The sequence below is a fragment of the Xiphias gladius genome, chromosome 15 (genome assembly GCF_016859285.1).
Source record: "Xiphias gladius isolate SHS-SW01 ecotype Sanya breed wild chromosome 15, ASM1685928v1, whole genome shotgun sequence".
Lineage (NCBI taxonomy): Eukaryota > Metazoa > Chordata > Actinopteri > Istiophoriformes > Xiphiidae > Xiphias > Xiphias gladius.
In genome coordinates this window covers 23702252-23721002 of record NC_053414.1, presented here as the reverse complement: position 1 = coordinate 23721002, position 18751 = coordinate 23702252, and the positions used below count along the sequence as shown (strand labels likewise).

General features: G+C 39.3%; 1 protein-coding gene across 1 annotated transcript; it reads left to right on the top strand.

The window, feature by feature from the left end:
• Nucleotides 1–179: 179 nt before the first annotated feature.
• Nucleotides 180–18751, top strand: LOC120799888 (complement C3-like). Its single transcript, XM_040145374.1, has 43 exons — nt 180–258; nt 888–1083; nt 1202–1364; nt 1564–1658; nt 2097–2185; nt 3488–3570; nt 3677–3764; nt 3879–3981; nt 4160–4280; nt 4546–4661; nt 5186–5332; nt 5831–5930; nt 6049–6143; nt 6271–6462; nt 6610–6765; nt 7086–7215; nt 8315–8383; nt 8751–8948; nt 9056–9176; nt 9288–9376; nt 9505–9644; nt 10147–10359; nt 10548–10611; nt 10715–10804; nt 11000–11206; nt 11635–11710; nt 11846–12005; nt 12158–12253; nt 13517–13667; nt 13987–14072; nt 14683–14760; nt 14876–15031; nt 15172–15234; nt 15394–15475; nt 15679–15727; nt 15906–15996; nt 16138–16227; nt 16308–16410; nt 16607–16696; nt 17143–17235; nt 17372–17455; nt 18052–18196; nt 18467–18751. Exons 1-43 carry the CDS (start codon nt 182–184, stop codon nt 18606–18608), a joined length of 4977 nt encoding a protein of 1658 aa, XP_040001308.1. The 5' UTR covers nt 180–181; the 3' UTR covers nt 18609–18751.

Below are 18751 nucleotides of genomic sequence, written 5' to 3'. Positions count from 1 at the left end.
TGCTGCTGGGAAATCATGTGTGATTGTCTTTGTATTATCATGTGTACAGAAATCTTGGGGGGTGGAGGGGGGTGGATGAGACATAGTGAAGTGAAGTGGAGGTGCGGGAGGAGGGAGCTGAAAGGATAAAAGGAGGGAGCTGCAGTACAACACTGACGTTAGAACGGGATCTTGTGGGAGGATGAGTAGGACTGAGCTGTGGCTGCTGGCCTCTCTGGCCTTTGCCTCTCTAATTTCTCTGGCTGATGGATCGCCAATGTGAGTAGATCTGCCTTACCTTTATGCATTCTCCCTGAGCTTGAATTAACAAAAAACAGAGCGGGAGTATAGAGTCTGTTTGGTTCAACTGAATGGGGGAACAACAGTATCAGGGGTTCCCTGCTTTTATAATTTTATTTATGTGTAATGATAAACATATTAGTTTAATTCAGTTTCATTTCATTTGTGTCTTACACAATCAGGAGCTGTAATCTAGTTTGCAGTTTGTGTCACATAAATCAAGGTAATGCTCTTTTCACAGTGATGTGTTACACCAGACACAACAAACTGAGTCCAAAGCCATGATGAAATGTTGTATTGATCCAGTGCTGGATCTTAATCAAGATAATCAATAGATCACTCACTGTGTTTAAAGTCCATGCTTGGGCAGATGACCCTCATCTGAGCAAATTACATTTTTTTTTCTTGTTATTTGGATGAATTCAATCTTGAACACAAACATTCTGGGACCGTGGATCTCAAACTGGGGGTCAAGACCTAAAAATTTCCTAAAATGCATACAATAAAAAACAACATATTTGTGAGTGAGCCAGTAAATAGCTACCAGTAAATGGTCTACAGAGACAATGGTATATTGTCTATCTTTCTCTTCTCCCATCACCCTGCAGGAAGGTGATGTCTGCTCCGAACCTGTTGCGCGTAGGAACAGGAGAAAACATCTTTGTGGAGTGTCAAGACTGCACCGGAGGAGACATAAGGGTTGATATCAATGTGATGAACCATCCAACTCAAACCAAAAGGCTGGCAACTACATCTGTGACCCTTACCGCAGCAAATAAATTCCAGGAACTTGGGCAAATAACGGTAGATGAAATACTATTACAGTTACTTGGCTTCATTTTCTATCATGACCTCAAACAACAAATGTAGAATGCAGAAATGCTCCTCACACTTTGCTCGTTTCTCTTCATACTGGCTCCAGATCCCTGTGGGAGACTTCAGCAAGGATCCCAACATAAAGCAGTATGTCTACCTGAAAGCTCAGTTCCCCGATGTAGAATTGGAGAAAGTCGTCCTAGTGTCCTTCCAGTCCGGCTACATCTTCATCCAGACGGACAAGACCCTCTACACCCCCAACAGTAAAGGTGAGTCCAGTACTACTTCAGTGCAGAAAAACAAACCCATCTTCATGAGAGTGTCTCTACATAAGATAGTACAATGGAAAATATATCACCCTATGAATTTATTTATATCATTTATATCATCATAATGCATTTTTCATTTTTTAAATGAATGACTGTACTGTAATTTACAGTAAAATGAGGCTCTTTCTCTTCCTGTCAGTTTATTACAGGATGTTTGCACTGACACCCGGCATGGAGCCCGTAGAGAGGAATGACCAAACCCAAACTGATGCTTCCATTGCCATTGAGATTGTGGTATTGTATTTTAACTTTGATAAGAAAAGACTCAAAAGGAATTCTACAATCATCTGTCACTGCTCAAAGGCAGATCATTTGCGTACTTTCACCTTCGTCTCCTACATGCTCCCAAAATTACAAAATTACAAAAACATATTCACTGAACCTTGTTCCTTAGTATTTTAGGTTTCAATTTTTTAGCAACAGCCACACCACCACTCACTGTAAAAACTAATACCCTTTAGGTGGTGAGTTTCACATTTGAATGCAGCCTCTCCCTGTAGACAAAGTCAAGGAAATCTGTAAAATAGCCAAGTGTCAATCAAGGAGCTGATCAGACTCATGTATGGTAGACAGAAGATTTGTTGAAATGTCGTTGGAGCATGGTTTTACTACATCAGTTTGTTAAGTGGCATGGCTCGCTGTTAATGGTTGCTCAATATTGTTTATTTTTAGACTCCTGAAGGCATCATTTTGCCTGCTGACTCAGTCTCTCTGAAATCAGGGCTCCACTCAGGAGATTACCAACTTGGTGAAATTGTCAGGTGAGTGTTTGATTTAAATTAATCTAATTTGCATTTCTATACATTCTGTTTACTGTTTTGCAAATTTACATTTTAACATGGATAACAAGTGAATTCAGTTCAATTAAATGACAAGTATCTAGTATGTTTCAAGTATATCTTTAACATGTTTATGGAATGTTTTATACAGTGAATGTTGCCTAGTTAGTGTTTGGACAACTAATGAAAAATTATTTAAGCCATACTGTATACAAAGTGTGGAGAAACTTTGAATCCTCATTACAAACATCCCATAAATTAATGAATAAATACTAGTCAAGCATAACTGAATGGGAAAGGTGACATAAACTGGAAAAAGAGTTGTGTGACTGTAACCTAATTTTCTAATGTTATAAGTAAACATGAATAGTCTGACAGACTTTGTTAGTAATAATTCATTTATATTCAACTTTGTGATTCTTGGGCTCTACAACCGTAACTGCACTAGCAGTAATTGCCATCTCTGCTTTAATGCTTTAATGGACATGATGTTGTTTGGTGTGGTTAAGCTGCCTTTAAGTTACATATTTGAATGTATTATAGCAATAGCTTTACATTTTAGGAAATCATGTATTCGCTTTCTGGAAGAGAATTAGATGAGAAGATAGCACTCTCTTATCTGTCCATGAAGTATAAGGCAACAGCCAGGAGACCATTAGCTTAGCTTAACACAAAGACTGGAAACAGGGAGAAACAGCCCACTTGATAACAAATTAGCTGTTGGCAGGCAACCTGCAGAAACTCCAGGAAATTAGTGGTTCAAGCCAAGAAATATAGTGCATTCATGTGGTGTCGGAATAATCAGAAAAAATGAAAATTTATGTGAATGCCCTCTCAAGTACGACTCGCAAAGTCGGCGGAATTTTTTGGTACGCAACTTGCCAAGTTGTTGAAGTTATATACACAAACATGGTGGCCGAAAGAAAATATTTGGTTAATTAATGTAGCAAATTCACGTGTTGCATATCAATTTTTTGTTAAAATTTTAATTTTTAATGTGGTTTTATGTTGTAATTGTTAGGTGCTGTCCATGTAGAGTTTCCTAGATTAGTCACAAAAATTACTTGTTAGCAGTAAACCCTGTTTTCTCATCTCCAGTATTTTCTGTAGTTACTGAGCCCAGCCCATGTAGGGCAGTATAAGTCAAATTGTTTACTTGATTACTGACAATTGTGTTCTTGCATGTGTGTGTGTGTGTGTGTGTGGGTGTGTGTGTTGGTGTGTGTGTGTGTGTGCGTGTGTGTGTGTGTGTGTGTGTGTGTGTGTGTGTGTGTATGTGCGTAGTACTGGACTGTGGAAAGTGGTCGCCAAGTTCAACAGCAACCCACAGCAGAGCTTCTCCACAGAGTTTGAGGTCAAAGAATATGGTGAGTCCCTTTTTACCTGAACTGTTGTTTACTGTCAAACCTATAAAGCATTCACTCACTTTTTGCCTGATTTTGGACACACAATAAAATGGTTTTAATTTTTCAGTGCTGCCCAGTTTTGAAGTGAAACTGACACCTGCAAGCTCCTTCTTCTACGTGGACAGTCCAGAGCTCATTGTCAACATTAAAGCTACGTATGTGAAGGTTTTTATTTTGTAGCATTAGAGAACAGGTATGATTCATTTGTCCTTTGTTGTCATTGTTATATTTTGACCATCCAATTTTTAATTGTCTTATGGTGGTTTTAGGTATCTGTTTGGTGAAGAGGTGGATGGGACAGCATACGTGGTATTTGGGGTTGTGCATGACGGTCAAAAGAAGAGCTTTCCCAGCTCTCTTCAGAGAGTGTTGGTCAGTAAATACTTAAATTTTTGCTGTATTCCTGTCTGTCAGTCTGCCAGTTGATTGGCCATTATGTGTTTTACAGCTTCACTTTTACCAGTGCTACAAAATTTGCAAGACTCTAAAAAATGAAAAGTGTCTAGGATATGCTGTTTTTTAGATGTCTACTGTTACTTTGTAACATTAGGTCGAGAACGGTAATGGAGTGGTCCAGCTAAAGAGACAGCACATCACACAGACCTTCCCAAACATTCAAGGACTGGTGGGGGATTCCATATTTGCAGCTGTCAGTGTGCTGACAGAGAGCGGTAAGAAAGACAGAATGTGTGTTTGTGCCCGTTCAGTATGTCTGATCATGTCTGATATATAATAATTCAGCAGCTCCAACAGTTTATTCATTATTACTGGTGTCTAAAATTTTCTAAACAAGAACGAGAGGAAAAAAGAAAATAAAGACTTCATATTGGGATATATATACACATCAGAAATGGAATGCAAGTACTGCTTTTACACATTGGGTAAAACACTCCAGTAAACAGCAGCATTTGTTTGTGTTTCTGCATCAACTCACAGGTGGTGAAATGGTGGAGGCAGAGTTGAGAGGTATCCAGATTGTCACATCTCCCTACACGATCCACTTCAAGAAAACAACCAAATATTTCAAACCAGGAATGTCCTTCGACGTTACGGTAAAGGACTCATTTAGATTTACATTTATATAAAATGCCAGTGACAGTATGGCTATATTTCTACTTTAATAAGAATCCTTTCCAGAAAACATGTCATTACTGTCAATCAAAACACAGATGAATGTGACATATTCCCAAAAATATAACTTTTTTATTTTGAAAAACCTAACTTTCATGCCACGAGTCTTTTCTTTTTTTCAAATGCCACATCCAGTTTAATGCCCTCTTAGTAACTATAAGTGATCAGTGAAATGCTTTAATCTGTCGTTGATCTTCATTATAATGCAAAGGCGGATCTTAACAAATAGGTAATATCCTAGAGGAAAAGTAGAAATTCAACCACTAATATTATGTATCACTTTATACGGCCTAAGTCATAATACTTAGTGCACAGCCAGTGCAGTTGGCAGACGAAGTGATGTAATAGCGTTAGGTTGCCCTTAATAAGATGTGATTAATTGAATAACTCAATAAGACAGTTAAATGTTTTCTGATTGTTCAGTTGTTTGTTTCTTTGATGGCAGCTTGAAGTTTTGAATCCTGATGAAACTCCAGCACAAGGTGTTCCAGTGGTGTTGTATCCAGACAGGGTGCAGGGTTCCACTGCAGACAATGGCATGGCAAAGCTTACCACCAATACAGAGGAAAGAATGGGAAGACTGGAAATCACTGTAAGTCTCCAAAATTTTTAGATTTATTTATTTATTTATTTTTATTTTTTTTTTATTTTTTACAATTTTTACATTACAAGGATGTTTGCAAATGGAATCTAAAACCTACGTTAATCCACATTTTTGATATTCACCTACAATAGTAAAAATCAAGCAGCGCTATCACCCAACTCTGCAGCTCTGTACAGGTTTTTAGCCTTATTTAGTTCATTTATTTGGTTCTACTGCTCACACATTTACTATGCAGAATGTGACTGATGAACATACTAGAGTCAAGAAAACTTTCTTCCCCCTGGTGGCCAATAATTGAATAATGCAGCTTTAAGTAAGAAAGCTATTATCTAAAAACCTGTGTTAATTCTTGTAAGTGGTATATCAGGATAGGATAAGATAGGATGGGATACTATAGACCTGAGACCTTTCTTTTTATGACTGTGTGTGTGTGTGTGTGTGTGTGTGTGTGTGTGTGCACTTACCTGTGTGTGTCTCAAATTGCAGGCAAAGACCAATGTTCCTGGTATTTCAGCTGAAAGACAAGCATCAGCCACCATGGTAGCTCTCCCATATCAGACTAAAAGCAAAAACTACATCCACATAGGTAAAGAAAATCTTGAAATAACATCAGATGGTCAAACAAGGTGTTGAGGGCAAAGTTTGTACCATGAACAAGATCTTTTCAATGTCTAGCACTCATTACGTGTTTTTTTTTTTTGCAGGTGTGGATACAGCAGAGCTGAAATTAGGAGACAATCTGAAAATCAACCTCAACCTCAACAGGCAGTCAAATCAAGACACTGATATCACATACCTGGTGAGAGATGTTTTGCACCTGTGCATATGTGGACATATATATATAGCTATTTTTGTTGCATGTTACAACCAATGTAATGAATAAACTCATGTTGGGTAAGTGCTAATTTGCAAATCTGTTTCCCTAGATCCTGAGCAGGGGTCAACTGGTCAAACATGGCCGTTACAGGACAAAAGGCCAAATACTGATTTCCCTGATAGTTCCCATCACCAAAGACATGCTGCCATCATTCCGAATCGTAGCCTACTACCATCCAAATGACAATGAAGTGGTATCAGACTCCGTTTGGGTGGATGTCAAAGACTCCTGCATGGGCTTGGTGAGACACACAACATTGATGTAGCAGAGTTAAACTACTTAATTAAGTGAACAAACAGGATACACAAAGTGGAAAAGTTATTCAATATTTCTAGGACATATTTTAGGTGTAACTGCTTTAACAAATACAAACTCTCTTCACATTTAGCTGAAGTTGGAACCATCAAGACCTGCTCCGTCTTATGAGCCTCGCAAGATGTTTGGTCTGAAAGTCACTGGAGATCCAGAGGCCACAGTGGGATTGGTGGCAGTTGACAAAGGCGTCTACGTCCTTAATAACAAGCACCGCCTCACCCAGAAGAAGGCAATTTCTTCATTCTTTCTTTATCTTTGAAAATATTTGAAAGGCGATACATTTAAAAAATGTACCAAAAAAAAGCCTGTTAAGTTTTCACTAAATGTAAGGTACAGGTTAATATACTATAAATTGACATACAGTATGCAAGGGCATCATCGATTAATATCCATTATACTGTATATCTATCATGCTGCAGATGCACTGTATAAATAAGTCTTTCCTACTTCATATCAGAACTTGTCACGAGAGTTTACAATGTAAATATGTCTGCTTAATTCACGTACTGTAAACCTAAACCTTGCCTGTTTGTATTTCTGTGTGCTCAGGTGTGGGACATTGTAGAGAAATACGACACAGGCTGCACACCGGGGGGAGGAAAGGACGGCATGAGTGTGTTCTACGATGCCGGGCTGTTGTTTCAGACCAGCACTGCCTCTGGGACTCCCTACAGACAAGGTGACACTACTTTACTCGACAGTCTCATGGTTTTACCTTCTCCTACTAGTCTAATTTCATCCAACTGTCATGATTGAGATCAAACTATTCTTTATTTGTCCCAATGGGGAAATTTGTTTTGGAGAGAAGTGGGTGTAGAAGTTTAGGGTTCTCCTATTCATCATGTACAGTACATTCAAGTACAGTTTTCCTACTGTCTTGTGAACAGTAGGAAGACTGCACCTTAAAGAGTCACCCAAATTTTCACCCAAATTACATTTCCTGCTCCCCTTTTGTGGTGTGTTAAATTACTCATTGCTGTGCAGTTTCCCTTAATGTCATTTTTCAGTTCTGTGAGCACCACAAAGTTCTACTCACCACCTTTGTTTTGAGCTGGCGGCAGAAACCTCAGCAAAAGATATCTTATACTCTGGGCACATAAAACCAAAATTATCTTCCATATACCTCTAGGAGTAACTGAGATGATAGATACAAGAGAAACACAATTTTGAGCTATTTCTAAGTTGGCTTCAACAGTCAGCCATGGTGATTGTCACATGAGCAGATCATGGACCTGTGTGTTTTGGTGGGGGTGTTCAAATTTAATTCCAGCAATTTTTGAAAATGTAGCATTTTTATAATGTTTTAAACATGTTACATCCCCTAAAAATGTCCAGTAAATAAAGGGAGTAACATAAAATGAGCCCGGAACAAAGGTAAGACAGCAGCTCAAATGAACCTCCTCGTCAAAAAAGAAAAGAAAAAAAATGGGGGGAATGGAGGACAGCACCAATCTCAGTATCGAAAAAGATACAGCCACAGCACACAAACTCCTACATGGCCCACTCCCTCTCTCCCCCTTTATACACCTGTGGATGAGTGATGGGAGTCAGCTGCAGGTAATTAACCTGCTCCACAGGAGGAGGGGCAGTACCTGAGGCACAGGAGAGAGGAGAGCAGGACAAAAACAAACAATCCATGACACAAGGGCTGTAACACAGTCCAACAAATATGGTTTGCAACTACAGATCAATTTTCCTGTTTATGCCATGCAAAACAAAAGTCTAGTTCCCAACATTGTTGGACTCTGATAAAGATCCCGTCTGTGTTGTGTTTCCAGAATTGAAATGTCCGGCCCCCAACAGGAGGAGACGAGCCACTACTATAATGGAAGTTACAACCAGCTTAGGTAAGAACCACGGCGCTAAACTACCCGATAACCACACATGCAGTCGTATTATGTCTCCTCCTCTGTCCTGTAGTGGGACTTCTTGTGTCGTTGACTTTCACAATACTCAGCTTCGCCTTGTTATGTATAAGGGGACGGATACAAATAAGCGGAAACTCTTTTTACCTTATACTTTATTTATTTCTTTTTTAGTAAGTGTTAAAAGTCTAAATTTGTGATAATGTGTTATGTAGATAAAAATGACTTGACCTGACTAGTTTATCTCTTTTTCTAATTTGCCCTATTTTGAAATGCTTTTATTTACAACTTGAGAAGGTACTCCATACCTTCTCACCTGTCTCTCCTCCACAACCCTCCTTCTTTCCAGTGAGTCAGTATAGAGATGAACTACAACGGGACTGTTGTTTGGATGGCATGAGGGAAAACCCCACTTCATACAGCTGTGAGATTCGCAGCGAGTACATCTCAGACGGTGCAGCCTGTATCGAGGCCTTCCTGCGCTGCTGCAAGGAGATTGAAAGTCAGCGAGCTGAGAAGAAGGAGGAAAACCTCCAACTGGCTCGCAGTAAGAGACGGGGACAGGGGAAGAGGGAAAACGCCAGAGTGGTTATCTATGGTCATACTGGTAGTTATAAAACAATCAAAATGGTGACCTTTTTAATGACACTTTAGGTGAAGAAGAAGATAACAGTTACATGGACAGCAATGAAATTGTTTCACGCACCAAATTCCCTGAAAGTTGGCTGTGGTCAGACATCAAACTGCCTGCTTGCTCTCGACAAACACCCAACTGGTGAGGAAACTGAAACATACACACAAAAAAATACACTGATAATTTGTGAAACCAATAGAATTTGAAGCTTCCCTTTACCTGTCTGAGTCGTAACACTTTGCTTTGTTTCAGCGAGTCCACATCATCTGTGAAAAACGTTCCTTTGCAAGACTCAATCACAACCTGGCAGTTCACTGGCATTAGTCTGTCAAGAACCCATGGTGAGGATTCAGTGACTTAAATCTGTCTTGTGTTTTAGTTGTACCTGTCTAACCTAAAAACAAGCTGCCCTCCTTTTTCTTTTGCTATGTTTCATGCCTTGTTTGTTTCCTTGATTGTTTGTTTTAAGGTATCTGTGTGGCTGATCCATTAGAGGTAATTGTCCGGAAGGAATTCTTCATTGATCTCAGACTGCCGTACTCTGCTGTCCGTGGAGAGCAACTGGAAATTAAGGCTATCCTCCACAACTACAGCCCTGATCTTGCCACTGTGAGTCTGTGCTATTCTGCTCTGTTGTGTCAGGCCGGGGTCAATGGAGACCATGATATTTTTCTCAGGAGATTGTAAACAAAAAGGCAAAAAAATAAGTAAATGGTTGATTGATCCTTTCCCCAGTCTTTGATAAGTGTAAAAGCTGCTCACATGGTAGTCGGTCCCAGAACAGGGGCAACCTTACTACAATATTTATTGTGCGCCTTCTCACTCTCAAAATCAAATTGATCCGCTGGGAAACAATTTAAAGCGTTAAATTTCTTCAAATTAGTGATGCATCATTGTTGAGTGACCTAAACTAAAACTGATGATTATGATCCTTTATAAGTTATGATTAACTGTGCGCATACCTGAAATTGTCAAACGTGAAAGGTATTATCTGTAAATGCTAAGAATCAACATTTGTCAACAGCATCTGATTCACTTTTTTGGCAGTTCTTTAAATTTAATCAACTACATATACCTCAGTCTCTTTCTCCATCTTTGTCTCTTTTTCAAGGTGCGTGTGGATCTGATTGAGGAGGAGCATGTGTGTAGTGCAGCTTCTAAACGTTCAAGGTATCGTCAGGAGGTAGAAGTCGGGCCTGAAAATACCCGATCTGTACCCTTTGTCATAATTCCCATGAAAGAAGGCCAATTCCGCATTGAGGTCAAAGCAGCTGTTAAAGACTCATCGCTCAATGATGGAGTCATGAAAATGCTGCGGGTGGTGGTAAGAGAAAAAGAGCCTGTAGTCGGTTTAGAGTTTTTTTTATACCATATCAAAACTGTCCTTCTGTTGCAGTAAAATGTTCAATCTGCAAAAAAAGTACTCAGTGTAAACTCTGTATTTGTCATACACCAGCATATAAATGTTATTTAAAATTGTTGTAATTTCCAATGTTTGTCCTGTTTTTCCAGCCGGAAGGCGTACTGGTTAAATCTCCACAGGTTATAACTCTAGACCCCACTAAAAAAGGCGTAGGTGGGTTTAACAATGAATTAGCTACATTGTATAGTAAATTAGTAATATTATGTTTTTATCACATGAATTGATCCCCCAACTTGTCCACTGTTTCTCCCTTTAGATGGTAGACAAGAAGAAATTCTCAACAGTGGAATTAAAAAAAAAGATATGGCTCCGAACACACCTTCGAGCACACAGATCTCTGTGACAGGTGAGATGGAATGTTATATTGGACATGTATGTTATACGGTGCCTGTACAATGAACTCTGCATTGGTGTAAATTGTTCTTATTCAGAAATGACCAACTCAGTGGTTGTGGGGGACCTTTTGAATGTTTTATTTTTGCTGTTTCTTCCTGATGATTTATATCAGTTTTGGTTTTTCTGTTTGTGTGTGTGCTTGCAGGGAGGGAGCAAGTAGCTGCACTGGTGGAGAATGCCATTAGTGGGAATTCTATGGGTACTCTGATCTACCAGCCATCAGGCTGTGGAGAGCAGAACATGATCCACATGACCTTGCCTGTCATTGCAACCATTTATTTGGACAAAACCAACCAGTGGGAAACTGTTGGCTTCCACAAACGTAATGAAGCCATCCAGCACATCAGGACTGGTAGGCTCAGCCAGGTGTATTTATTTGCAGATATCTGAAATGTTATAGATGCCCCTCTTTACGGGATTTGAAAATTTCTGACTTGGCCAAAGTGGTATCAAAACAAACATTGTGGAAGGCAACACGCTACCCCTTCCCCAGAGATCCAAGGTACAGGGACACTGAGATTAAATGAACTGTAGAGTCATAGACCACAGTGGTTTTCACTGGGATTTTCTTCTTTTTTTTTTTTTTTTTTTTTTTTTTTTTTTAAACAAAGAAAAACCTATGCCGTCAGAATAATTTGCTGCTTTACAAACTGGTCACGGCTCCTTTTAAACAAGGAGCCCAACTTAACAGGACTCCTCAATAGAACATCCAATGGAAGAGATTCAGTAGAGAGCTGAATGGCAGTCAGTAAAAAGGTTGTGTGTTTTGTTTGTGTCCAGGCTACCAGAATGAGCTCACCTACCGTTTAAAGGATGGGTCTTTTGCTGTGTGGCCCAAGAGCAAAAGTAGCACCTGGTGAGGCGTCTGAATCTCCATGAACTCATACAAAAATGTTTGCACATCCACCTCTAGCGGAGATTCTTCCTGTGTAGGGGTGGGTGTATTTCATGTGCAAATAAATGAAACAAATTACGATCTCCTCTCTTTAAGGCTGACAGCTTATGTTGTCAAGGTGTTTGCCATGGCCTACAATCTGGTGGCAGTGGAAAGAGAAGTGATCTGTGACGCAGTGAAGTTTCTGATTCTCAACACACAGCAACCTGACGGCTTGTTTAGGGAAGTTGGAAGGGTGAACCACGGAGAGATGATTGTGCGTGTACTGCTTTTATTAACATTAGTCTTTATCTTAATGCTAATAGAGATGAAGACAATTATATGCCATTGGCTATCACCTTATAAGAATAAAAATATTTTGTAAAACCTTCTGTGTGGGTGTGGGTGTGTGTGTGTGACCATGTCTAGGGTGATGTCCGTGGCACAGATTCCGATGCCTCCATGACGGCCTTCTGTCTCATCGCCATGCAGGAGTCACGCACACTATGTGCTGACACTGTCAATGTGAGTACCTCATCTGCACACATTATTTTTTCATTTCTCTCACCTCCTTTTATTTCTTCATTTCTTATAGTCATTCCTCAGTAGTGATGCGTTGTTGTAATATAAGCGCGGTGAGGGAAAATGTTAGATCAGACTTAATTATTTATGGTTGATGTTTGCTGGGGTTCATGGAGTGTTAAATTACCCAAATACAATGAAAAAACGGCAGGACAGAGCTGCTAACATTAGCTTAAATCCTTATAGTATCCAGGACCTTTCGCGCAATTGGGAAATATTTCATAGTAGATGTGCTAATCATGAGGTGCATGTAAAGGCTTTTTTTGAACGTAACCTGTAGCCTCTCAAGTTAATGTAAGTAATTAGTTAATGATGTGCCTTAGGAGTAAGGTCGAAAGAACGTTGAACTCTATTTAAACGGACTTGGAAGATTGCAGCTTATATTAGAGCAGATAAACACACAGTTGAATCCATTCTTTACACTTGTTCTCAGATTTTTTTTGGTTTTGAAAAGGCTAAAAAAAAACTCTTGCAGAGTATTGCACTTACTACAATCCTACGCACATCGCTTGAGCATGTGGGGAAATATTCAAAGCTTGACAGACCTGCTGTGCCTAGTTATGGGTGCTAAGCTACAATGGACAATCACTGGGCAAGTGGTTTAGGAAACGTTTTTAAAGCATTTGAAATATCCAAATTTCCAACAACGCTAAGTGTATTTGGCTGGAGGGATTCAATCCAAGACCATGATGACAGATTGAGTCAGAATAGAAGGGGTTTAATCGCTATAATTTACTGGTATCCCACTAAATAAAGGTTAGGTTGTAAAAAATGACTACTTTTCAACAGTCTAAATCTCTGCTTTAAAATACTGTAGGAAATTGACAAGGACAGTCAGTATTCATACCACAGACACCTCTCTGGTAAAATAGCGATGTAATTAGGCCACAGTGGCCGTGTGATTGTTGGTGTGTTGAAGTTGCAATCTGTAGCAAGCTACATCTTGCTACAATACTTCTGCTTTGGAAAGTCGATACTGTTTTGAGAGATCTGCCTCAAGAGTAACGTCACTACCCCACAGCTCAATAGTGACTGTAACTAATGATGGTCAGTAAGTCTCTGAACACACAGGGGAAGATATGACACAACATTCCTGAAAAGGAGCAGGCACTGAAAAGAAAATGGATGGATTACTGTTCTCTCTGCCTATCTGTTCTCCTGTTGCACTGATTCCTCCTTCCTTCTTCTTTTTATCCTGCTGTCCAGAGTCTGCCGGGCAGTATAGACAAAGCAGTCACCTACCTGGAGAGGCGCTTGCCTGACCTCACCAATCCATATGCTGTTACTATGACATCATACGCCCTGGCCAATGAAAACAAACTGAACCGAGAAATCCTCTACAAGTTTGTTTCCCCAGGTCCTGCCACATAACAATATTATACAGATGTATAGATGCAAAAATAATGCACATCCACGAATAATTATGTTTATTGGAGCCCAAATGACACATTGTTATGGTCGATATTATGGGACGATTCTAGCCAAAGATATAAGGATTTTTATTTTTCCACTGTAAAGTGTCCTGCTCAGTACTTATATTGATAACATTTTTTTAATAACTAAATTTAAGGTATTTTTTCAGAAATCTTCAAGTTAGGTGCCTATGTTAAAAGCCAATTATCAGATTTTTGTAAACTGCTTTGTAATAAAAAGGTGTTTGTCTGTGTTTTCCTTAGAGTTGAGCCACTGGCCTGTACGTAACACAAATATCTTCAAACTTGAGGCCACAGCTTACGCTCTTCTGGCTCTGGTCAAGGCCAAGGTGAGTACGTCCCATTAATCTGTATTTCGCCAGCATGTCAAACTACAGAAAACATACAATACAGTCATCATCCATGCTGCCTGACTAAAAGGATAGAGGGTTTATGAGGAGCAAACAAAATTCAGTGAAATGTGTTGTACGCTATTAATTACCCATATTTTTCAAAATGTTTGGCTTATTTACTAAACATCATGGACCCTTTACATTTCTGCTGACCATTTTCTAGACCACTTCATAGTTATTTATAGACATCTGAAGGCCTTTTCTGCCGCTCCAGTATCCTTTTATTTTATTATGGAATGAAAATCCAACTGCAATGACTTAAATATTAACCCAGCACAGTGAAAATAATTTTTCTGAATTAAGTTTTTGTCAGTGTCTTATCATTTTGTGTTAATAAAAATAAAAAGACTATAGGATTGATTTGAACAGTCTGCCATGCAAAACCAGGAAGGAACATACATTTGAAAAACAAAGGCAGACATCACGTTTTTGTAAATGATTGCTTGTATCAGGCAAGTGCTGAGACTCTTCGAGGAGGCATTTTAAAAATCTGATGCACAATCAACGACAACGACTTTAACCCTTGTCTTGCCTTCTGTTAATAAAGGCCTTTGAGGAAGCCAGACCTGTTGTGAGATGGTTCAACAAACAGCGGAAGGTGGGCGGTGGCTATGGATCAACTCAGGTAACACAGGACTATCCATACTGACCTCTACCTGTTTTTAATGCAGTTGCACTTTTTCTTAGTTCATCTTATAACCTATTATCTTGTTTTCTCCTCCACATTCTTTTCTCTCCAGGCTACCATAATAGTGTACCAGGCTGTAGCAGAGTACTGGGCCTCTGCCAAAGAACCAGAGTATGATCTGAATGTCGACATCTTGTTGCCGGGCAGGGCAAAGCCTGACAAGTACAACTTCAACGCTGAGAACAGCTATGCCACGAGAACATCTAAAGTGAGAACACACGCACACACACACACACACACACAAACACGCAAGGGTTCATTAATATCATCACTGCTGTTACTTTATTCTGCTGATCCTTGTGTGTGTCTGTTCATTCGTGTTTGTGTGCATATTTTAAATCCCCACAGATCAACGATATAAACCAGAATGTGAAAGTGACTGCTACAGGAACAGGAGAAGCAACAGTGACAGTAAGTAAAGCTTCTTTTGTACAGATGTGTCCTTTCTGAATCCCAAATGAGAGTAAAGACAATCTTTAACCTTGTGTGGACAATACTATTAAGATGGATGTCTATATTATCTTATCACAGTGCATTTAGTATTAAAAGTCACTTTTTTCTGTGTGACAGATGGTGTCGCTGTATTATGCTCGGCCCGTAGAGAAGGAGAGCGACTGTCAGAAGTTTAACCTGTCAGTGGAGCTCCGCCCAGGTAATGAGGTGCCCCCTGTCTCTTCCTGTTAATCTTCCTTTGCTATCATTTTATCTTTTTGTATGCTTGTATGTGTTTATTTTGTTGGCCTATGTGAAAACCATTTGTTTTTGCCGTCTAACTGCTGTCTATCCAGGATTCTGCAAAGCATTTTTCTTTAATGAGAAAATATTTTATGCTCTCCTGATATTTTGCTCCTCCAGACAAAATGGATGAGGATGAGAAGATATACAAGCTAAGAATAGAGGTTTTGTAAGTACAATCAAGGAGTCATACTGACAAGTGTTACAATAACATGGCTTTATACAAAACATTTTCTAAACAGGTATGCCCCCTTTATTACTTCAGTTCTTAGTCATTGTGTTATTCATATTGTTTTAATTGTCCAATTAAAACATTTTAAGTGGTACATTTTCCATTTTCTGGACAGGTATAAAGACAAGGATCATGATGCAACTATGTCAGTCTTGGATATTGGCTTGCTAACTGGCTTCACCGTCAACACACATGACCTGGACGCAGTAAGAGCTTTTACAGACACACACATCCACACAGAGTTCTAAAGTCGATGTGAGAAACAATATTTTATGATTTCGAAAGTTGTCTGACAGTGTTTGTTTGTTTGTGTGTGTGTGTGTGTGTGTGTGTGTGTGTGTGTGTAGTTGGCCAAAGGACGTGCCCGGTCCATTGCAAGATATGAGATGAACAAAGTCCTGTCAGAAAGAGGCTCGCTGATTATCTACCTGGACAAGGTATGGCGTCAGCCTTTCTTTCCTCTCTCCCTTGTTCTCTATTTATCTCTAATCACACCTTTGCTTACATTTCTCCACAGGTTTCTCACACACGACCAGAGGAGATCACTTTTAGGGTCCATCAGAAGCTGAAAGTGGGCGTCCTACAACCAGCGGCTGTGTCTGTCTATGAATATTATGACCGTAAGTCTCAAAGATACTTAGAAATAAATGCTGCTCCAGTGAGCTTCAACATTTTTGCTTTGCTGCAGATGGATGTCAGAGTAGATAGGTAGATAAGCAGGCATTATTAGATTCTCAAAGTATTTAATGTACATTTTCTCTGATGTACTGCAGTTAGCACATAATGTTTTTCAAATATCTTTCTTTCCCATTGCAGAAGCACATTGTGTGAAATTCTACCATCCAGATAGGAGGGCTGGACAGCTACTGAGGCTCTGTAGAAATGATGAATGCACATGTGCTGAAGGTAATTAACGTGATGTCTCTCTGAAGACACAAGCTGTCTATGCATGAACACCTGAAGGAACTCGTAAAAACTAACATTATGCTTCCTGAAGCATTGATCATTTGTCATCCTGCATTGTCTTTTACATTCAGCAGTATGGCACTGCACCTCAATAAATTTGGGTACTTTGAGACCAAGAGAAGATTAAACAAGATTAAAGGAGATGGTTGTGGAGTTTGGCTTACAGTAGAGCACCAGATCGTAACATCAAAACTTTCTGTCAAAGGAAACCAGCACCTGCAGGATCCTGTAGGATCAGACAAGGAGTCGGAGCTAAAAAAATAACTCACCACCGTACCTAATACAGCACCAATCACCCATCAACCCATCCACACACATAAAGGTGCTCAATTAATCAAGTCATCAGTTGTGTATTTCCTTTGTGCCTACTGTTTTTATATTTCCAGAGAACTGCAGTATGCAGAAGAAGGGCAAAATCAGCAATGATCAGCGCACAGCCAAATCTTGTGAGAGTACACCAACCAGCAAAATAGACTTTGGTAAGACGTAGTGGGAATGGACTGCATCTATGTAGAGCTCATATCTAAAAAAATTGATTTGTATGTTTGTATAAGTAAGATATTGAGAGAATAAGTAAGCATGTGAGGTAACCATCTGCAACTTGTCCATCTTCAGTGTACAAAGTGAGTCTGGAAGAATTTAAAGATGAGTTGTCAACTGACATTTACATAATGCGGGTACTGGAAATGATCAAAGAAGGTGGGTATCTATCTCCTTTAAAACATTAAAGCTTTTTGAAATGCCTAAAATTTGCTATCACCTGATGTTTTATCTAATGTGTTTCAAGTGTCTAAAAGGTTCTTTTTTCTTTTTTTTTTGCCTCTTTCATAAATTTTATGGGGGCTTTGCATCTCCTCAATGGTTTTTCTAGGCATATGAAAGGAAAGGTTAGACAATTTGGGAGGAAAATTTATTTGCATTTTGGCTGAGAGGCAGATGGAAAGATTGATGTCTGAATGCCAAGTATAAAGCTAGTCTTGGTTTTGTCTTTTGGACAGAACCAGGCTAGATGATTCCTCCTGTTTCCAGTTTTCATGTTGCACTAAGTTAACCGGCTGCTGGCTGTAGCTGCATATTTACTATACAAGCACGAGAGTTTTATCAATCTTCTCATCAAACTCTCAGCTAAAAAGAAAATAAGTCTATTTCCCAAAATGTCTTAGTATTAATCTGTCTTTAAGCATGATTCCACTGGGAATGTGTAAGAATATAACACTAATGTTCTATACTGCTCCTTTAGCTATGCATTCAATCCTTAAGTATCTTCACTCTCTTCTGCTATATTTTAATTACAGGAAGTTATGATGTGGGTCCTCTGGGTAAACTGCGCACATTCCTCAGTTATCCGCACTGCAGAGAGACTTTAGATCTGGTGAAAGGCAAAGCATACCTTATCATGGGCACCTCCAAAGATATTCACAGAGACGACACCCAACAAACGTAAGTTTGTTCTTTGTGTGTACATATGCGTGTGTAGTGTATGCAGCTCCCTCATAATATTGTCTCTATTTAAACATTTTAACTGTTTCACTCCTTTCTGTTACTAAATCATACACTGAATCAAGTTTACCTATCTTGTACTCTAGTCTATGTATTACTGTTCCCATTGATAGAGTCGTGAAATGCACAGTGTTCTGTGGGAAGGATGGAGTTGTCCTCTTTTTTAAATATTTTGCACCCGTCACGTGTGTTTCACTTTGCTCTCCACAGGTATCAGTACGTGCTCGGTGAGAGAACATGGATTGAGTACTGGCCCACAGAGGCAGAGTGTCAAATTGAGGAATACAGACCTACCTGTCTGGGCTTAGAGGAGATGGTCCAGCAGTATGCACTCTTTGGATGTCAGCAGTAGAGAAACTCAAGGAAATACACTGTCCTTTTCAAATTGTTTTTGTTTTGCATTATCATTGTTGTGTAAAAATTTCACTGCTATGAAATATAAGGAATTCAAAAGTACAATGTTACACTGTGTTGATTAAAACGTATTGGTATTAA

Coding starts and splice junctions, on each gene's coding strand:
- LOC120799888 (XM_040145374.1), top strand. CDS start 182: ATGAGTAGGACTGAGCTGTGGCTGCTGGCCTCTCTGGCCTTTGCCTCT. Junction 259..887: donor CTGGCTGATGGATCGCCAAT/GTGAGTAGATCT, acceptor ATCACCCTGCAG/GAAGGTGATGTCTGCTCCGA. Junction 15,476..15,678: donor GTCAGTGGAGCTCCGCCCAG/GTAATGAGGTGC, acceptor TTGCTCCTCCAG/ACAAAATGGATGAGGATGAG.